At 38.5% G+C, this 17102-nt stretch overlaps 1 protein-coding gene across 1 annotated transcript in view; it reads right to left on the bottom strand.

Annotated features, from left to right (window-relative positions):
- Nucleotides 1-336: 336 nt before the first annotated feature.
- The window catches only part of RGS7 (regulator of G protein signaling 7), a 498621-nt gene continuing 481855 nt past the window's right edge, over nucleotides 337-17102 (bottom strand). The window contains exon 17 of the mRNA XM_046679301.1: nucleotides 337-960. Coding sequence (XP_046535257.1) covers nucleotides 910-960 — 51 coding nt within the window. The 3' untranslated portion in view covers nucleotides 337-909. The remainder of the gene's footprint in view (nucleotides 961-17102) is intronic.

Raw genomic sequence — 17102 nt, 5'->3', positions numbered from 1 at the left:
GGTAAATGGCTTTGAGAATGTGGAAGGCCAATTTGTGGTGTTCTTCCATGGGAGAAAAAGGATCTACCTTGTCCTGGGTTAGCCCCCAAATGAAACACTGTCAGTCTGCACTGGACTGCTGTACCATCCAAGTTCCTCTTGAAACTTTGAAACAAACTTTCAAGGCCAACAGCTTAAATTGCAACTCTGCATTTGCGGATGCTCTCTCCGCACTGTCTTCTTTAATTAGCGTGGAAGTCAAAGTTACAAAAGCATCGAGATTCTGCATATCTTTTAATGAAAGATAAAACAACAATATAAACATACACAAATTTACAGAGAAGGGATCAACTTTAATACATTTGGAGTAAAATGTGTTTCTTATTTAAATATGGTATAAAAATAAATGCAAGAAACATTAACCGAGAGTGTATAGACAGCAGAGAAAGACAGGAGGTTGTTTCTGACTGTGAATACATCGGTGAAATGAAAACTTCTCTGCTAATTTATCGTTTAATAAATGTGAAGCCATATGTATACTTATTGATATATGCTTTTTTCTTTTACACTTCTTCCAGTTTGTGACGGACTGAATTTTCAGTGCACAGTGTCTAGCAGAAGCTTTAAGAGAAAGAGAGAGAGGGGTGGGGGTGGGGAAAGGTCTACTTCACTTGAACTTATTAAAAAGGAAAAGACACAGATCCAGCTTAGTACAAGGAGGAAGTAAGCAGACAACATTTTGAAATGGAGGCATTGAGATGGTAGAGTTCCTTGGAGATGACAATCCCTTAATGCACACAAAGAAAGAACAATTCAGGTCCTTTGCTCATGCAACATCTTGGTCTAATGTCCTTTGCTCCGGGTAACAACATAGAGCTACAAAGTATATGCAATGACTCCAGTCTGCTTCCATGCTACAAGATGATCCTTTTAGTAAGACTGAACAAGGCTTGTTAACCTCTTTGATGTGAGAGATTTCCCCTGAGGAAAAAATATAAAACAAGGAAAGAATAAAGAAAACAGAGTCTGATCACTGAAAACCTGCTTACAAGTAGCATCTATTTATTGCAGCGGATTTTTGCACAAGGGTCAACACAGAACCCTTTAGGTATACCTTAATTCAAACTTCATCACCAACTTCCCTCCCTCCCTCCGCCAACACATCAAACAAAATGATCCTCCCTCCTTCCACCCTCCCACCCATCCCACCCACTTCCTCCCCACTGCAAACAGACTGATGGGTTCACAGCACAGATTAGCAAATCATAAAACATGTCCATAAACGTTCCATCGAGGCTTAGCAAGGATGCAACACCTAGGTTCGTGACTGGTTATAAACATGTTACAACAAACCTTAGTAAACCGCTCTGAAAGGTAGCAATGTGAGTGCATTCTTGTTCAATTGCTGGAATTAGAGCTGCATTTATAAACAGCTAGGTATGCAGGGGGTATGATTTAATTAAGTAAAATGCATTTTGAAGGTGTGATTGGTGGAAACTCAAGACTGAGTTTTCACATCCCATATAATCATGGAGAAAAAGGCGCCAATTTTACATCTAGAGATAAAAGTCTCTTTGCTCCCTACTTCAAACTGTAGACATCTCTGTCCTTTCCCATCTGATTTCCTCCAACCCCAGCCCCAGAAAAATCCTATATTTTCTGATTTTACAAATTGTATTAATACCTGGAGTACATATTCATTTTTTGGAAATCTTGAAAGCTAACACTGTCTCTATTAATACAAGTACCCTAGAGAGATAAGAACTTTTAAATTTCTTACAGGAATAGCAGATTGTCAATTGCTAATTTCTGTTTCATCTCTCATTTTATATGTTCTAGTATAAAAATAAGATAGTCTACTTATTGAATGAAATTTGTATTTCTCAGAGGATAAAATAATAAAGGAAAATCAAAAGATCTTTTGAGAAACACAATATGTTAGTAATAAATTAATCACAGCAATAGTGTTGATTTGCTACCTGATGTGGCTCAGAGTTTGATGAAAGGGTGGTGTCCTGTGGGCCACACTAAGAATCATCATCTGTGGCCACACTTTGGGAAAAGGACAATATATTTAAGATGTGATTAATAATTTCAAAATCAAGCTTTCTTTACACAGTGTACAGTAACTTACAAGGGCCCTTTTGCTGACCTGAATAGCAGCAATGAAAACCAAGCATCATTTCCCGTTAATTGTGGAAAAGCATTCAAGACTTAGCTCTCAGCAACTGACAGTAGAAGATGCAAAGTCTAGCAAAGGTCTTTCTCACTTGGCTATGCTTTGATCACTTTATGGGAGGAAAAATAATAAAAGAAAAAGCAGTTTGTTAACAAGACACCCTACTTTATATTATATACAAAATATCTTTTGTTTCTTCTTGTCATCACTTCTGTGCCTGTTTCATAATCCATAAAATGAGGATAATAATAGTGCCACCTTTAAAAGGCTTTTCTGAAGAATAATGCAAGTACATTTCTTAAAACTACCCTTGGAACACTCGACGTATCCAGCGTATGTTGGCTATTACCTTACTATATTATTACCATTATTATTATTGTTATATGCTTTTATCAGGACACTGAGATTCAAAGTCACTATACTGACTCTGAGGAGGGCAGGAAATTGCTTATGAATTGGAAGCTGAAATTATACTGCTTTTCCACCACAAACCTGGCCAATAGGTTGATCAAATAATGTTGGAATCAAAAAACTACTTTTCTATATTTGAAGACTATGCAATTTCCTATATTTATTACTGTGTTCTTGTGTGCTGTTAATGTAAATGTATATATGTGAGCACATATATTTCTTCCGAGGCTGAATAATGTATTTTTAAAAAGTGCATACTGTTTTTAATGACATTTGTGGGACAGAGAGAACTACATATCGGCTGAGGCATAAGAGTAAGTTCTCATATAGTAGAGGAGGAGGGGAAAGATGCTAACATAAAACTATTATTTTAACTACAGATGAATGTGATTTGGTAGAAACTATTGGGAAGGAGAACGAAATGGTTACATTGAAACAGGAAGCCGTTTGAAACTTAGATGTAATCACTTTTGTTTGGACTGTGAAACTGTCATCTTTGTAAATGCAATAAATAGCAACATGGTTCTCTTTATACTTTTTTTTTTCCCCAAATATCATGGAAGCTCTTAGTACTTGGGCTTCATTAAAAACAGGGTGAGGGGGCCAGCCCAGAGGTGCAGCAGTTAGGTTCGCATGTTCTGCTTCGGCCTCCCAGGGTACGCTGGTTCAGATCCCGGTTGTGGACTTAGGCACTGTTTGTCAAGCCATGCTGTGGCAGGCATCCCACATATGAAGTACAGGAAGATGGGCATGGATGTTAGCTCAGGGCCATTCTCTCTCAAAAAACAAAAACAAAACAAAATGGGGTGAGCTCCAAGTTTAGCTTGACAGGCTGTTGTCCCAAGAGAGAATTCAAAAACACTCATTCATGGAAATCCCTAGAAAAACACAGGCCTACAGTAAACCTGTGGGTTTGTGATAATAGAAAAACAGATGAACAGAAATGGGAAAATGTATGCATACATCTTAATATAATCACACAATGAAACACTTTGTGTGATATAGACATCAAATACGTAACAGGAATACTCTGCATATTGAGACAATGAAAAGGCTTTTTGGTTACAACTAACAGTAAGCAGAACTTAAGTGTCCCACTTTGGGGTCAAAGCAAACAGCACAGATGCCCAACCAGCCATCTAGATCTGAAGATCTAATCACTTGGATCATATCTGCAGATAGATCCTGTGCAAATGCTGCTTTGCGCATAAACCGGAAAGAAAAATACGTAGGATCTATTCTAGTGCACAAAGAAATATTGGTTGTTCATTCTATTGGAAATTCCGAGATTAAAACGAACACTGATCTTTTCCCATCATAGGAAAGGACATATTTGCGTGTCAGTCATTTTGGAACCATCTCTTTCAGGGCAGCTCCCTGCAGGCCGTATGGAATCAGCCTCTGCCAATTATCTTTTCATAATTTTTCCAAGTTGAAGAATCTGAGATATTTTTATAGCTAAGTTGTAAAATCTTAATTCTGGAAACTAAAGGGCTCAAAAAAACCCTTACCAATAGCAATTTTTACCAAAATGCTTACAATTGAATTCTGTATGAATGATACTTATTTTTAACCAAACAACTACATATGTGTTATGTGCTTTATATCCATTCTTGTCAGATTCTGAAAGGAAATAGATTACATTGGAAACAGGAAGCCGTAGAGAAAGACAAAGACAGAAACTCAGAAGAAAATGAAACAAACTCAAGATCCTAAGAGATTTTATAGTATCTAGTTAACGGACAATATGCTAGAAAAAGAAGCACATAATCATTTTCAGGACAAAATAAACCTCAGACTTTAGCTGGCACCTAAGCAAACACAGAGGATCTACCTAATCTACAATATAGTTATCCTGTCAACAAGGAGAGCTTTCTAGTGTCTCACAACAAGACTTCTCCTCCGCCAAACTAGTTCCTTCCCGTCTTAAATGCTGTGAAGAGATTTTGTTATAATTAGGAAAATAAACCCCCCAAACAACCTAGTGTTTGTTCTTTGCTTTTCCAAGTTAACTGTCGACAGTTATGAATTTTGCCTGATTTTTAAAACCATTCTTGGTCTTCAAGTCGTCACACGAAGTTGACAATAAGGAGCCGAGCGTCAGTGGAAATGCACAGGACGGCCAGGCTCTGGGCTCCAGTCTGAGCCTGGGGCATTAGGGAGAGGGGCAAATTCCACACTCCTGCAGACACGAGTCTATAAAGGACAAGAGAGGAGCTATGCTCGCTTGGCTAAGCCCACTTGCTCTATTACTGCTGTAAAATCACGCAGCAGTCTTTCCCGTTCCATGGGACACTAAACAGACCGAGGAGAAATGAAGGGGTCGAATTTTAGAAGATAGGCATGAAAGAGCTTCAAGAGAAGAGTGGAGGGCTATCCACATTTTTAGACTCAAAAAAAAAGAAGTTAACCTCTTAACTCTCGCTATTCCCTTACAGATCCTACTTGTCTGTTCCCTGTCGTTCCCTCCTAGCCTCTCCCAAAAGTCGCTGTAGACTCAGAAGTACATTCTAGAATGCCTCATAGGCTCCAGAAGCCATGGTGAGGGACTGGGAACAAGAAAGAGCAAATCTTGTCATTGCCTTTCCACTGGTGTGTGTGAACCAGTCGTCTGACCAGATGCCTGGCTCCACAGCTATGTAACTGCAAAGAGCTGATGGTGTGTGGTAATGAGATGCTGCTGGACCAGAGAGAGGGTATGCTCTTAGGAGAGGCTAAAGGCTAAAATGTCCCGGTTTCATTTATAAATAAAAATACCCTTGCCAGGATTTCAAAATCCTTCATAACCTGTCTTCCCTGGCCTTTCAAAGTCCTCACTGTCTGGGGCCGGCCCTGTGGCCGAGTGGTCAGGTTTGTGTGCTCCACTTCTGGGCCCCAGGCTTCGCTGGTTCTGACCCTGGGTGCGGACATAGCACCGCTCATCAGACAACGCTGAGGTGGCATCCCACATAGCACAATCAGAAGACACACAACTAAGATATACAACTATGTACTAAGGGGCTTCGGGGAGAAGAAGAAGAAAAAAAAAAGAGGAAGATTGGCAACAAATGTTAGCTCAGGTGTCAATCTTTAAAAAAAAAAACCAAACAAAAAATCCCCACAAAGTGCCTACTGTCCTCCGCACCATGGTTCTTTGGCTGGCCGTTGCACCTGCACTCTCAGTTTGGCTCACCCATCCAGGCATCTACGGTTGGATCCTACTCATTCTTCACAGATGAACTTCCCACCCACATCATTGCTGAAACCTTCTAACTGCCCCCTAGACTCCGCCGCCGCTTCCCTCTCTGGATGCTGGGTGGAATCAGCACTCTCACGGTGACGTGCCGTCTTGTGTTGCTCTCTCAGTCACCTGGCTTGGTGAAGCAATTGATAGCTGTTGAAACAACTTAATAACATAGAAGTCCCCAAACACACACTTGATTCTTTGCGTGAGTGGAATTCCTCGGCTGTAGATCACATTTTAAGAATAAATTTCTAGAGATCAGGATAATAAGATTGGAATGTCTTGGGATAGGTAACTTTTACCTTGGGGGAGGGGAGGCACCTTGGGTGAGGGATGGGGACACGGGTCATACCCTAAATATTATCGAATTAACTGGCTGGAATCTGGGTCTTTTTACTTCTTATTTGGCTCCAGTTGTTTCTATCAAGAAAACTAACTGGGAAGGTGCTAAGAAGGTGCTAGGCTGAGTTTGGAAAACAAAGTCAGCTCTCTAGACAAACTTGCAGGTGAGTTTACTGAAACCCAGTGAATAATTTTAGCAAAACTGTGGAGAGTGTGAGTTTCTGGAAAGTTAACGATAAACACAAATTGTTGGGATTTAAGTAAGAAACAATGAAAGAAAGAAGGAAGGAAGGAAGGGGGCTATGTAGCTGGTTTGGGAGCCAGTGTATTTAATGTTGAACACTGAAAAAAATCTATTATTATGTACTAAAAAGAAATGGTTTACGATCACATTTAATTTAAGTACTCATTGCTAGCTTCCTGTGTGATTGAGAAAGAACAACTACAGCCAAATACTTTCAGTTTCTTAGTTAAAAATATTTTTCTAAAATAAAATTAGTGTATGTCCATTAGAGAAAATGAGGACAACATAGAAAAATGTAAAGAAATAAACATTACGTGCAATATAATTATTTACATACTAATAAATCTTTCTACTTTTAATACAAAGTATACTTTTTTAAATTTTATTTTTTTACAAAAAAAATTTTACTGTGTATAATATTATGGCTTATTATGAGTAACATGTTTATTGAAATGATTATATACTGACCAATTACCCATGTTACGTACATTTCTTCTAATGTTTTCTTCACATTCATCACATTAGTGGGTAAGGAAATCAATTTAGAAAGACACTACTAACATTAAGAAAAAAATTAAATGTTATAGAACAGATCAGAACATATCAGAGTGCGTTGCACACACATAATAACAAAATGTATTGTTTCTGAAGTGTAACTTTTTATAGAAAATAAAAATACACATATAAATATACAAGTATAGACAAGCACAGTTTATATAATCACATAACGTATACACATGCACACAAAAACATACGTATTACTGTGTCAAATGTGAGTGGCAATAAAAATAAAGATGAAGGCCACTGCTCTGTAATTTAATTTTTAATAGCTGCATAATATTCCATCAGGTAGATATACCTTGAGGTATTTAAGAAATTCACAAATGTACGTTCAGACTTCCTTATGTTTGGCAGTTATACGATGCAATGAATATTCTTGTATGTGTGTGAACATCTGGGTTTTCTTAGGATTAAATTATTAGAAGCTCAACTACTGATTGGAAGTGAAAGAAGATTTTAAAGCTTTTGATACATTCTGTAAAGTTCTGAGAAAAGTGATTAGCAATTTATACTTCTTTAATGTATAGAATCACCAATTTTCTAATCCCTTTTCCAACACTAGATATTATCATTTAAAAAATTACCTAGCCTATTTGGAAGAAAAATGTATTTTGTTGCTTCCTGAATTATACTTGGTTATTAATAAAATAACTTTCTTTTTGTTTTCTCATATATTTATCGACTATTTGCATTTCGTCTGTCAGAATGGTTGGAGCTCATTTAAAAATTTTCAAGTTAAAATCTTGCTTGTTTTTCTAATGGCTTGCTGCTCTTCTGATTGTTTGCAAAGAACTCCTCGTATAAGCTATATAAGATCCTTGTCACGTGCATGCTCATTTACTCCCTTGTAAAAATTGTTTGCCAGACTTGAGGACGGGAGGTGCCTTAAACAAACGTTCTTGGACTAAGTAAGGGTCCAGCAGTCTTTCATGGTATCTCTGTGGACAAGACAGGGAACGGTGAGGCTGCTAACCAAATCAACAAGGATCTTCCAGGTGTGCTGATTATGAAAGCAGTGGAACTCTTCTTCCCTGCTCTGTTTGATGTTTTAATCCATAATTTGCATGATTCAACTGAGGGAATTGTGATAAAATGCATGCCTGATGCAAATCTGATAATCTTGATAAAAGACTGGGTAACAAAGAGAGACTCTAAAAAATGATGTAAAGCTATAACTCACAAAATAAAACTCAATAGAAAGAAGGATAAAGAACCAAACTCACACTAAAATGAATAAACCAACAATAAACCAAAAGTCTAGCAGGAAAAGACAAGATGAGGGAGATGTAATCTGAGCTCATGAGAAAAAAAATCTAGTTTTTAAACAATTTTAAGCCCAAAATGACTCTCCATTTTGACATGGCTGCTGTGCTGGGAACTGGGATGGGGAAGCTGATGGAATTTTCAGGCTGGATTGCCAACGTTACATGATCTGTGCTTTCTTCCCTGTTGGGAAGATGCTATTCCCAATCCATGCTGGTTGGGTCACATCTCAAGTATTGCGTTCAGTTACCGTTATGGAGGACTATTGATGAACTGGAGCAAATACAGGCAGAGAGCAGCAAAAACAGTGAAAGAAGATGAGACTATTAAGTGAGAGAACATTACGTGCCCACTTTCCTAGTGTATATCTCACTCAGATTTAATTTTATAGCAATTTTTAAGACCTCTTTACTTTTTCAAGTCTTTTAAAGTGTTCAGCTTAATTTTCATAGACACTTCTTTTTCTTTTCGTATTCAAATTTCAGCAGCTTATATAATATTTAAACAAATGTGTAATTGCTATCAATTCAAATGTGATAAACAGCTATGAGAGCCAATGCAATTGACTCTTAACCATATAATTCAGCTGGTGGTTGCGAAACCTGTGGACATAACTGGAGAGTAGCTTTCAGCTGTGACATTCAGTGTGCCCTTGGCATCTATCCAGGGACAGAGTGGGGAGAATTGGTTAGTCTAGAGCAGTGGTTTGCAAGTTGCGGTCTCAAAACCAGCAGCATCAGCATCACCTGAGAATTGGTTTAAAATAAAAATTCTCAGACCTTACCAGAAAATAACTTAATTAGACTTTCTGAGAGGTGAAGTCCAGCAATCTGTGTTACAAGGAGCCCTCCAGGTGATTCTGCGGCTAAAGTGAGAACCACTGATCTTTCGTAAGGAGGCTCAGCTAGGAACGCCTCTACCTGGATCATGGTTCTTAAACTCTGCTGTTCTGAGGTGCTTGTAACCAATGCAAGTGATGGGAGAGGGGCAGAGAGAATGATTCTAACTCAGTTTATCTGAGATGAGGTCATGGAATCTGCATTTTCCAAGTCCCTGGTGATTTTGAGATATGAGACATGGGTGGTTGAACCTCACAGAAAAACAGTCAACTAGAAATTTTGACTAAAGGAAATAAAAAGAAAACATGAGAAGAGTTGATGTAATCACTCCAATTAATTCGATCTTGTCTCGATCTAAAGGAATGTTTGTGTTATTCTGCCTGGCTCCAGGAGGCAGGACTAGGATCGATACTTGGAAGTTACAGAAAAGTAGATTATGCTGAAAATAAGGAATACATTTCTAAAAGATAGAATGGACTGGCTCTGCAGTCTAAGGGCACCAGATCTCTGAAACTTACGAGCCGGCAAATGCTGGATGCCCAGTTGTCTTTGAGTCTACAGGAGAGACTCATGCAATGAGGTGGAGACTAGACTGGGGGATTGGGGCCTCTGAGTTCCTTTTCAATTCTGAGGCTCCAAAAAATTCATCACTCTCAATATCACCCAGAAGTACCTTGAGGACTTAACTTTTAAAATTAGAAAAGATAAAGACTTCCCAATAGTCTTTTCTTTCAGGTATTAGAACTATGATCCTCCTAGATATTAATATGTATAGTTCCTGTGAACAGTCTTGATATTACAATAACACTGCTTGTTACTCCCCTTGGTAACTCAGCCTTGTCTATTGAGTAATTTTTCTATTGCTGCTGAAGTACATGGGAAAAAAAGATCTTTAATATCAAAGTAAGTAAATCAGAATGATGTGACAAACTGAAAAACCAATAGCTGAGCTTTTCTTCTCCAGAAACCACAGTCAGTGCAGTTTAGAGATGGTGTTTGAAATTTCTAATAACTGCCACAAGCCTATTTTAATAACTCTCTACTAGTTGAAATTACAGGTATAATTATTATAGTTAAGATCGTCCGATGTTTGCTCCTGTTACCCTTAGATGCTGGCCATTGGAAAACAACAACGGCAGAAACAGCCATCAAAATGTGATGCTCAAGGCAGGGATTTTGCCCAATCTGAGCCTGCTGCACGCTACCTGCCAAACGCCTAAAAAACGCAGCAAGGTGACTGTAGATACACACGTAACACATTTATGTCTATAAACATGTATGCTAAATTGCATCATCTAAATTCATGATGTCTACTGCCTAGATATTTTAAAGTGTCTATTTTAGTTTTATTGCCTCTAAGTACTTGTGTAAATTATGGAAAAGTAAAAATTGCCCTCATGGCTATCATCAGTATATAAATGGCTTTCTTTTCTGAAAAATGTTTCATAAAGGAAGGCTGATGAACACATATGATGTACATGTGGCTTCAGAATGGGTAAGAGAAAATGAGAAGTAGACGGTTCCGTGATAACATAGGGCTGCCTAGTAAGTGACCTCATATCTAGAAATAATTAACATATGAATTTGCTTTTAGTGGAAATTAAATTTGGACATCATAATATAAGCCCAATCTTTATCAATTTAAGTTTCATTCATATTTTTCCTAGCAATGTAAAACAATTATAAAAGACTATGAAAATGTATTGCCCTTAGACTGTTGATAAAATTCTATTTAACTCTAAATCTATTCAATTCTATTTAACTCAATGAGGTAGTGATGTAATTGCAATTGATGCTGAGACTAAGAGCTGACTGTCGGCAAGTTACTTTGCCAAACATTGTAGCGCGACATACATAAGCCCACACAGACATTTCCATACCTTCTTGCTTTACTCACCTACGAATTTGTACCCTGATATAAGATTCAGATCGTATTTGAGTAATACTTCAATTCACATATCTTCAAATAAAATCAAAGTGGTAGTGTACAATAGTGTATTAGCTATTATATAATGCCTACAATTCCTAACCGAGGCACTGGAAGTTTATTTTTCTATTATCAACTCTTCCAGCAAACTTGGTTCAAACTTGGCTCTAGCCTATATGTAAATTTGTTGTGTTGTCTCACTCTTCTTCACTTCCTCTATTTCACTGCCCAAGTTCTTGTCCTTATTATCTATCGTGAATCAATACAGTAGCCCCTGATCCTGGAAACATGTCTTTCTATCTCCAGGTTCTCCTAACTTGCCCTCCACCCTCATCTTGGGCATAGGTGATGAGAGCCTATGGTGTAAATCTAGAATACAAGCGATCTCCTTGATTACCTTCTTCTTCTTCTTTTTTTTGGTGAGGAAGATTGGCCCTGAGCTAACATATGTTGCCAATCTTCCTCTTTTTTTCTTGAGGAAGATTGTCGCTGAGCTAACATCTATGTCAATATTCCTCTATTTTTTATGTGGGACGCTGCCACAGCATGGCTTAATAAGTGGTGTGTGGGTCTACACCTGGGATCTGAACCTGCAAACCCTGGGCCGCTGAAGTGGAGTGTGCGAACTTAACCACTACATCACCCCTTGATGATCTTCTTCTGTACTACACGCCTCTAGCCAGAAACCTCCATGGGACTCCCAGCCTGGAACACAACTGAATTTGTCAAACCCTCGGACCCTCTTTCTGGTTCTATCTTTCTTCTTTCTCTCTCTCAGGGCTGGGTGCCCCAGCTATTTAGTAGACAGGTCTTTTCCGTGGGCCCTAACTCTTCTCCCTGCCTACTCTGTGCTGCTTTTAGAAAAACCATCATGACTTACATGAAGTAAGCTGGCAGGAAGTAAGTTCTGTTCACTGAACAAGTAACTTTTATGAGAAGATTGAGCCAACTTAGATGCACACATTAGTGGCACCCCCAAAGTAGTTATTTCCAGTTACATCTGTCCTCTCATAAGCTATAAGCTTCCTAAGAGTAGAGGCTATGTCTTATGACCTACATATTCTCAGATAGGGAGCAAAGTGCCCAACCCATAGTAGGCACTCAATACCCATTTTTTCTTGCATAAAACAATCTGGCAGTGCTGGGATTCATAGGTACTATTGGGTTATAAACTTGTTACATGGAACCCGCAAGATGGTCTCCAGCTGCACAGTCATCCAGGGCCTCATAGCCACTGGTGTAAACCCAAGGTCTCGGGTACATCAGAACAGTATTTTGGAAAATGCTGTTGAAACTTCCACCCCTGGCATATGTGTCGGCAAGGGGAAGTTTCCCCTGGGGGAGGTCCACTCAGCAACCTCAAAACCTTCCATAGGAGCCCCCGGGGTTGCTCTCTGGCCAACAACAACTATACAGTTCACAGCTTAGAGAACTCAAGTGGCAACTTAAGAACTAATGATGCTACTAGGAGAAATAGAGATGTATTGTCCAAACTAAATAGACTACATGGTCTGATACATTTCACACCATCGATTTACATCATGCTGCAGGGAACCTAAAATTGCTTTCTCAGGCGAGTTATCCCCACAAGCAGTTTCAATAAAACAAGATGGATAGCCTTATACGCCAACAACAAAATGATAAATGAGATGAGTTTCAGGTCCAGAAGAGAAGAAAGAGGAGAAAATAGTTCATCCTTGACCAGACTCACTTTATGTGTTTACTGGTAATATCCATGGTGAGGAGACCCAATGGCCTCTTCTAACATAGTTTTTCCACATAAATATACCTGTAATCTCAAGCAGTAAAATTACAGTACTCAGCCAGAAAAGAGCACGTAGAGTTCTCCTTAAGGTAAATTCACAGGTGCACACATACAAAATCAAAACCTTCGCTCTCACAGTTCCTAATTGCTTGTACAGCATGATGGGCGCTCATCATGTGGGATGTTTACAGAACATCCAAGGGTCTGATTAGCTTCATGGAGGTCTTACTATGCTACAGCTTCATTAAGATAAATATAATCTAGGAAATAATGACCTTTCTGAATACTCTGACGTTTGTGTCTACTTCATTGTGGTAGAAATTGATATCAAGGGAAATGGAAGTAAGGACAGGCTGTCTTTCTAACCACATAGGAGTAGCACATGAACCATCATAGTCAAAACTTCATTTATGTTGAATGAATGAACAATTTAGGAACTAGTATGAAAACAATGATTAAAATGTAGCATATGAGTGGATCCTAGATCGCCAGGTCAATTTTCTCTACTGGCAGTATTCATGGTGCACAAACCCAGTGGCCAGTTTGTCAATTTTCTTTTTAGGTGCTCCAGGATCCTTTGCAACATAGCTTGTCTATGCTAATGTGTCTGTAAGCCCAAATAGCACAGTTTAAAGCACTCAGCTCAATCCTAAGGAGAAATGATGTCCAGCCCAAGTGGGCAGTCAAGGGATCTGCATGAGTAGAATTGACACCACACTGCCCTGCTCCCAGCATTGCTCCATGGCGTGCCTGGGACTGTGCTTCCCAAATCTGGAATCTGTATTATGCACAGGGTTACACTGGGTGGAGAGGGTGGCCTCAGTGTACAATCTTAGTGGTTGTCAGGGTATGTAAAGGAAATTTCACGTTAGATTTCACATTTAATTAAAACCAAGCTAAAAAATCATTTGACCAGGGGCTAGAAACAATCCATAGTGTCTTTCACGCGTCTTAAAACAGCATAAGTCTCCAAGAAAGTAACTACAATTCTTCAAAGATTGAGGAGCACTTGGTAGAGGAGGCCCGCCAGTCACGTGTATCACAGTGGTTCCGCTAACCAGGAATCACAGTCTGATCCCTGCCCTCTGTGATGAGTTATCTTACACTCTAGAATATGCTTTTGTGTTAGGGAAAAAGTAAAGTTAAGAAAGAGAGAAATAGACACACGGACCCCTCTTCTTTCATAATATCGCATTCTGTTTAACCAAGCAATTCAATTTTTTATGAATATGTAGTGAGAAAAAAGTCAACATTTAATTTGAAGGATGTTTATCGCACTTTGATCTATAATGGCAATGAATAAATAAATAAATAAATAGGGGAAAACCTAAATGTCCATCAATAGAGGATTGGAAAAACACATTATGGGTGTATCCATTGAGAGGAATTTTGTGTAGTCAGTAAGTAAAATCATGCATTTAGAAGAATATGAAATGACCTGGAAGATATTTATGATGCCATTTAAGTACATCAAGCATGTTTGAAAAGCATGTTTAAGGTATAATCCCATTTTTAAAATATTTTATATATTTGTGCAAAGTGCTCATTGGAGCTACTTCTGGTTGAGATTATAGATGAAGAAACTGATGGTCAGTGGCTTAACTGATTTCTAAAAATTCAGATGGAAAGAAAGTGTGGGACTAGGTTTAAAATCTAAATATTAACATGCCAAGCTCCCAGGCCTGGGCTCTTTTTACCACATTTTGCTGCTTATGTAAAATCTGCATGAGATATATTAACTGGCAACACCATAATGGGCTTAGACAAAGAATTTAATTAGATTTAACCAAAAACAGCATTCTAAAAGAGTTAAATATTGTATCTTTCTCATTTTTGACACTCAAATTATAGGATTTACATTTACCTTTGTTCTTACCAATATTTATTCTAATAAGTTACAGAGCTAACTACAAGATTGGTCAACTGATTTCAGAGCCAACACAGTCCTTCTGTTCAAATTTTCTCATAGAGTTTTCAAAACTTCTCCTGCAATTTGTTGCAGTTTCCAGAGCTTCCTCACAAGCCCAATGCACTAGCATAACTACCCCAGAGCAGAGGGGATGGGTCAGAGCAGAGGCGATGGGTCATCATATCTTTTCTGTTGATTCTGTTAAAGCTCTGCAGAGAATTGTCTTCACCGAAATAGGGTAAACTTTTCTCCAAAGAAGTTAGATTAGGTGAGTTCCCGGGAGTTCAACATTAACATTTTCTAATTTTATTTCTGCTTTTCCAGCCCAGAGCCAGGCTGATTTAATTTCTATGACACACAAATTAAGGAGAGGAGGTGAGTAACGCAGATGGCACTTGATTTATGAATTTTGATGGAAGGCATGGATGATCAACCCTCCTACCCTGTTTTTCCCCTTATTTCCTATCCGTCCTTCCTTAAGGTTTGTGTGGCAGGCAGGTGCTATGATAATTTAATGGTTGGAGAAATGGTGTCAGATAGGTGTCCATGGTGATGCAGGAAGAAAACAGCTGTCTCAATTAGTACAGCATACGAACTTTGTCAAACAAGAATGAAGTCAATAAGAATAACACTTAATGGTGTGAGAGGCCGTAGCAACCCTTGAAAGACCTTAGGAGACTTCTCTGATGGCAAGAAAAATAAAGCAACAAAAGAGGAAATCACAGGAAATGAGATTTCTTGAGACAACAAGCCAAGGTGAAGGTATTACACAAATGTGAGTTATTCTTATCCCTCCAATGTTGGGCGTGATGGAAAGAAAATGAGTAATCTCATGAACTTAAAGTCAGAAGACTTGGCTTCCAGTCCTGGCTCTAACACTCAACAACTGAGGATAGTGGTGAAGTGGACTTGCCTCACTGTTTCCTCAATTTGCTCACTCTTAAAAGGGGGGTAACACCTGCCCAGCTGCCTCCCAAGATTGTGAGGTACGGAAAACAACAGAACAAAATAAACAGAAAAGAATGGGTGTTCTTGGAACACTGTACAATGCCATGCAACTGTTAGCTGTTTCTTCTAATTATTCTCTGAAGGACCTGCAAGAGTTTATTTAGTCTCAGTAACCAATGGAAGTTCCAACAGTGTTGGGAAGAGCTGTCTAGCAAAACACGTTTGACTCTTGTGTGAAACAAAGCAGCAATGCCATTTTTATAAGCCAGGTTGTAAAACTAACTTTGCTGGGACATGTAAAGAAACTTCCCCAAATAGACACTAATTGGAAATGGACTTAGACCCCAGAGGAGGACAGCATCCAGTGGCCAGGTTTATCTCGTACCAGTTGGAAGAATATCAAGAAGCAAGGTGATCAGTGGTGAGAGAAAGAACTTTTTGCGAACAAAATACATTTTGGGTTAGTGCCAGCTCCTTAACTAACTGTGTGACTCTAGGAAGATTATGTATCCCCCAGACCCTTCAGTTTTCTCACCTGTAAAATGGGTAAAATAATGGGTATAATAATACCACCTTGCAGGGTTGGCTTAAATTAACTTAGATAATATGAAGTGCCCAGTGCAGAGCCTGTACATGGCAGGCACTCGATGAATGTGAGTCCTTATCATCTCACTTTTCCCAGTTCCTTTCCCAGTTTACATACTTGTTTACCTATATTTTTCCTCTTCCACTTTTTTCTTGAATACTATCTTGTAGCCTCCCTATATTCACCAGAACAACCTGCACATAGGACTCCTTTAAAATGTTTCTTTAAACTCCATCTTTCCTCCATTCTGTCTTTCTGCTTATAATAAAAACATCCATTTTTTACCTTGTGTTAAAATTATTTTATTTATCCTGTAAAGATATCCCATAAAATTTATTATGTAAGTACTTAAAATGCCTAACACAACCGCTGACCCTAAAAGTAACCGTGACATGGAGAAAGGCTGAACCAAGGGGAAATAAAAAAGAAACGAGAAAAGAAAGTTGAAGGGAACTTTAAATAGAAACAAACCATCCTAAGATTTAATGATGTATGGTATATTCATTTTGATTTTTGTATATAAGTAAATTTCAGGGTGGAAATTTACTTCTCAGGACAAATAAATAAATGTATCACTTGTAATCTATTGAGATCAGAGAGCCTTTCTAATTTCCTTACTCCATTTCTTTACAGTACTATCAAAACAAAGCATTCAATGAAAAATATTGCTTTTCATTATCCTGGATGGGAAAGGATTAACCCTAACCAGTTGTGTCTGAAGGTTATCGGAAATATATTAGTATGCTGTGTGCATATATCTGTGCATGTATGAATGCTACTCAGCTTCTTCAGTAACTCTAGGCTTTTTCCCCCTTCTCCTTAAAATGATGGTTGCCTTTCTTGGCCTAGAGTAATCCTATTTACCCAACTAAATGCAACTTCCTCTGGAAATTCTCACCTTACCCATGTGATAGGTATTCCTCTGG

Source organism: Equus quagga, chromosome 12 (genome assembly GCF_021613505.1).
Source record: "Equus quagga isolate Etosha38 chromosome 12, UCLA_HA_Equagga_1.0, whole genome shotgun sequence".
NCBI classification, from domain to species: Eukaryota; Metazoa; Chordata; class Mammalia; order Perissodactyla; family Equidae; genus Equus; species Equus quagga.
The sequence above is the reverse complement of the archived record's forward strand: the minus strand, read 5'-3'. Positions and strand labels throughout refer to the sequence as shown.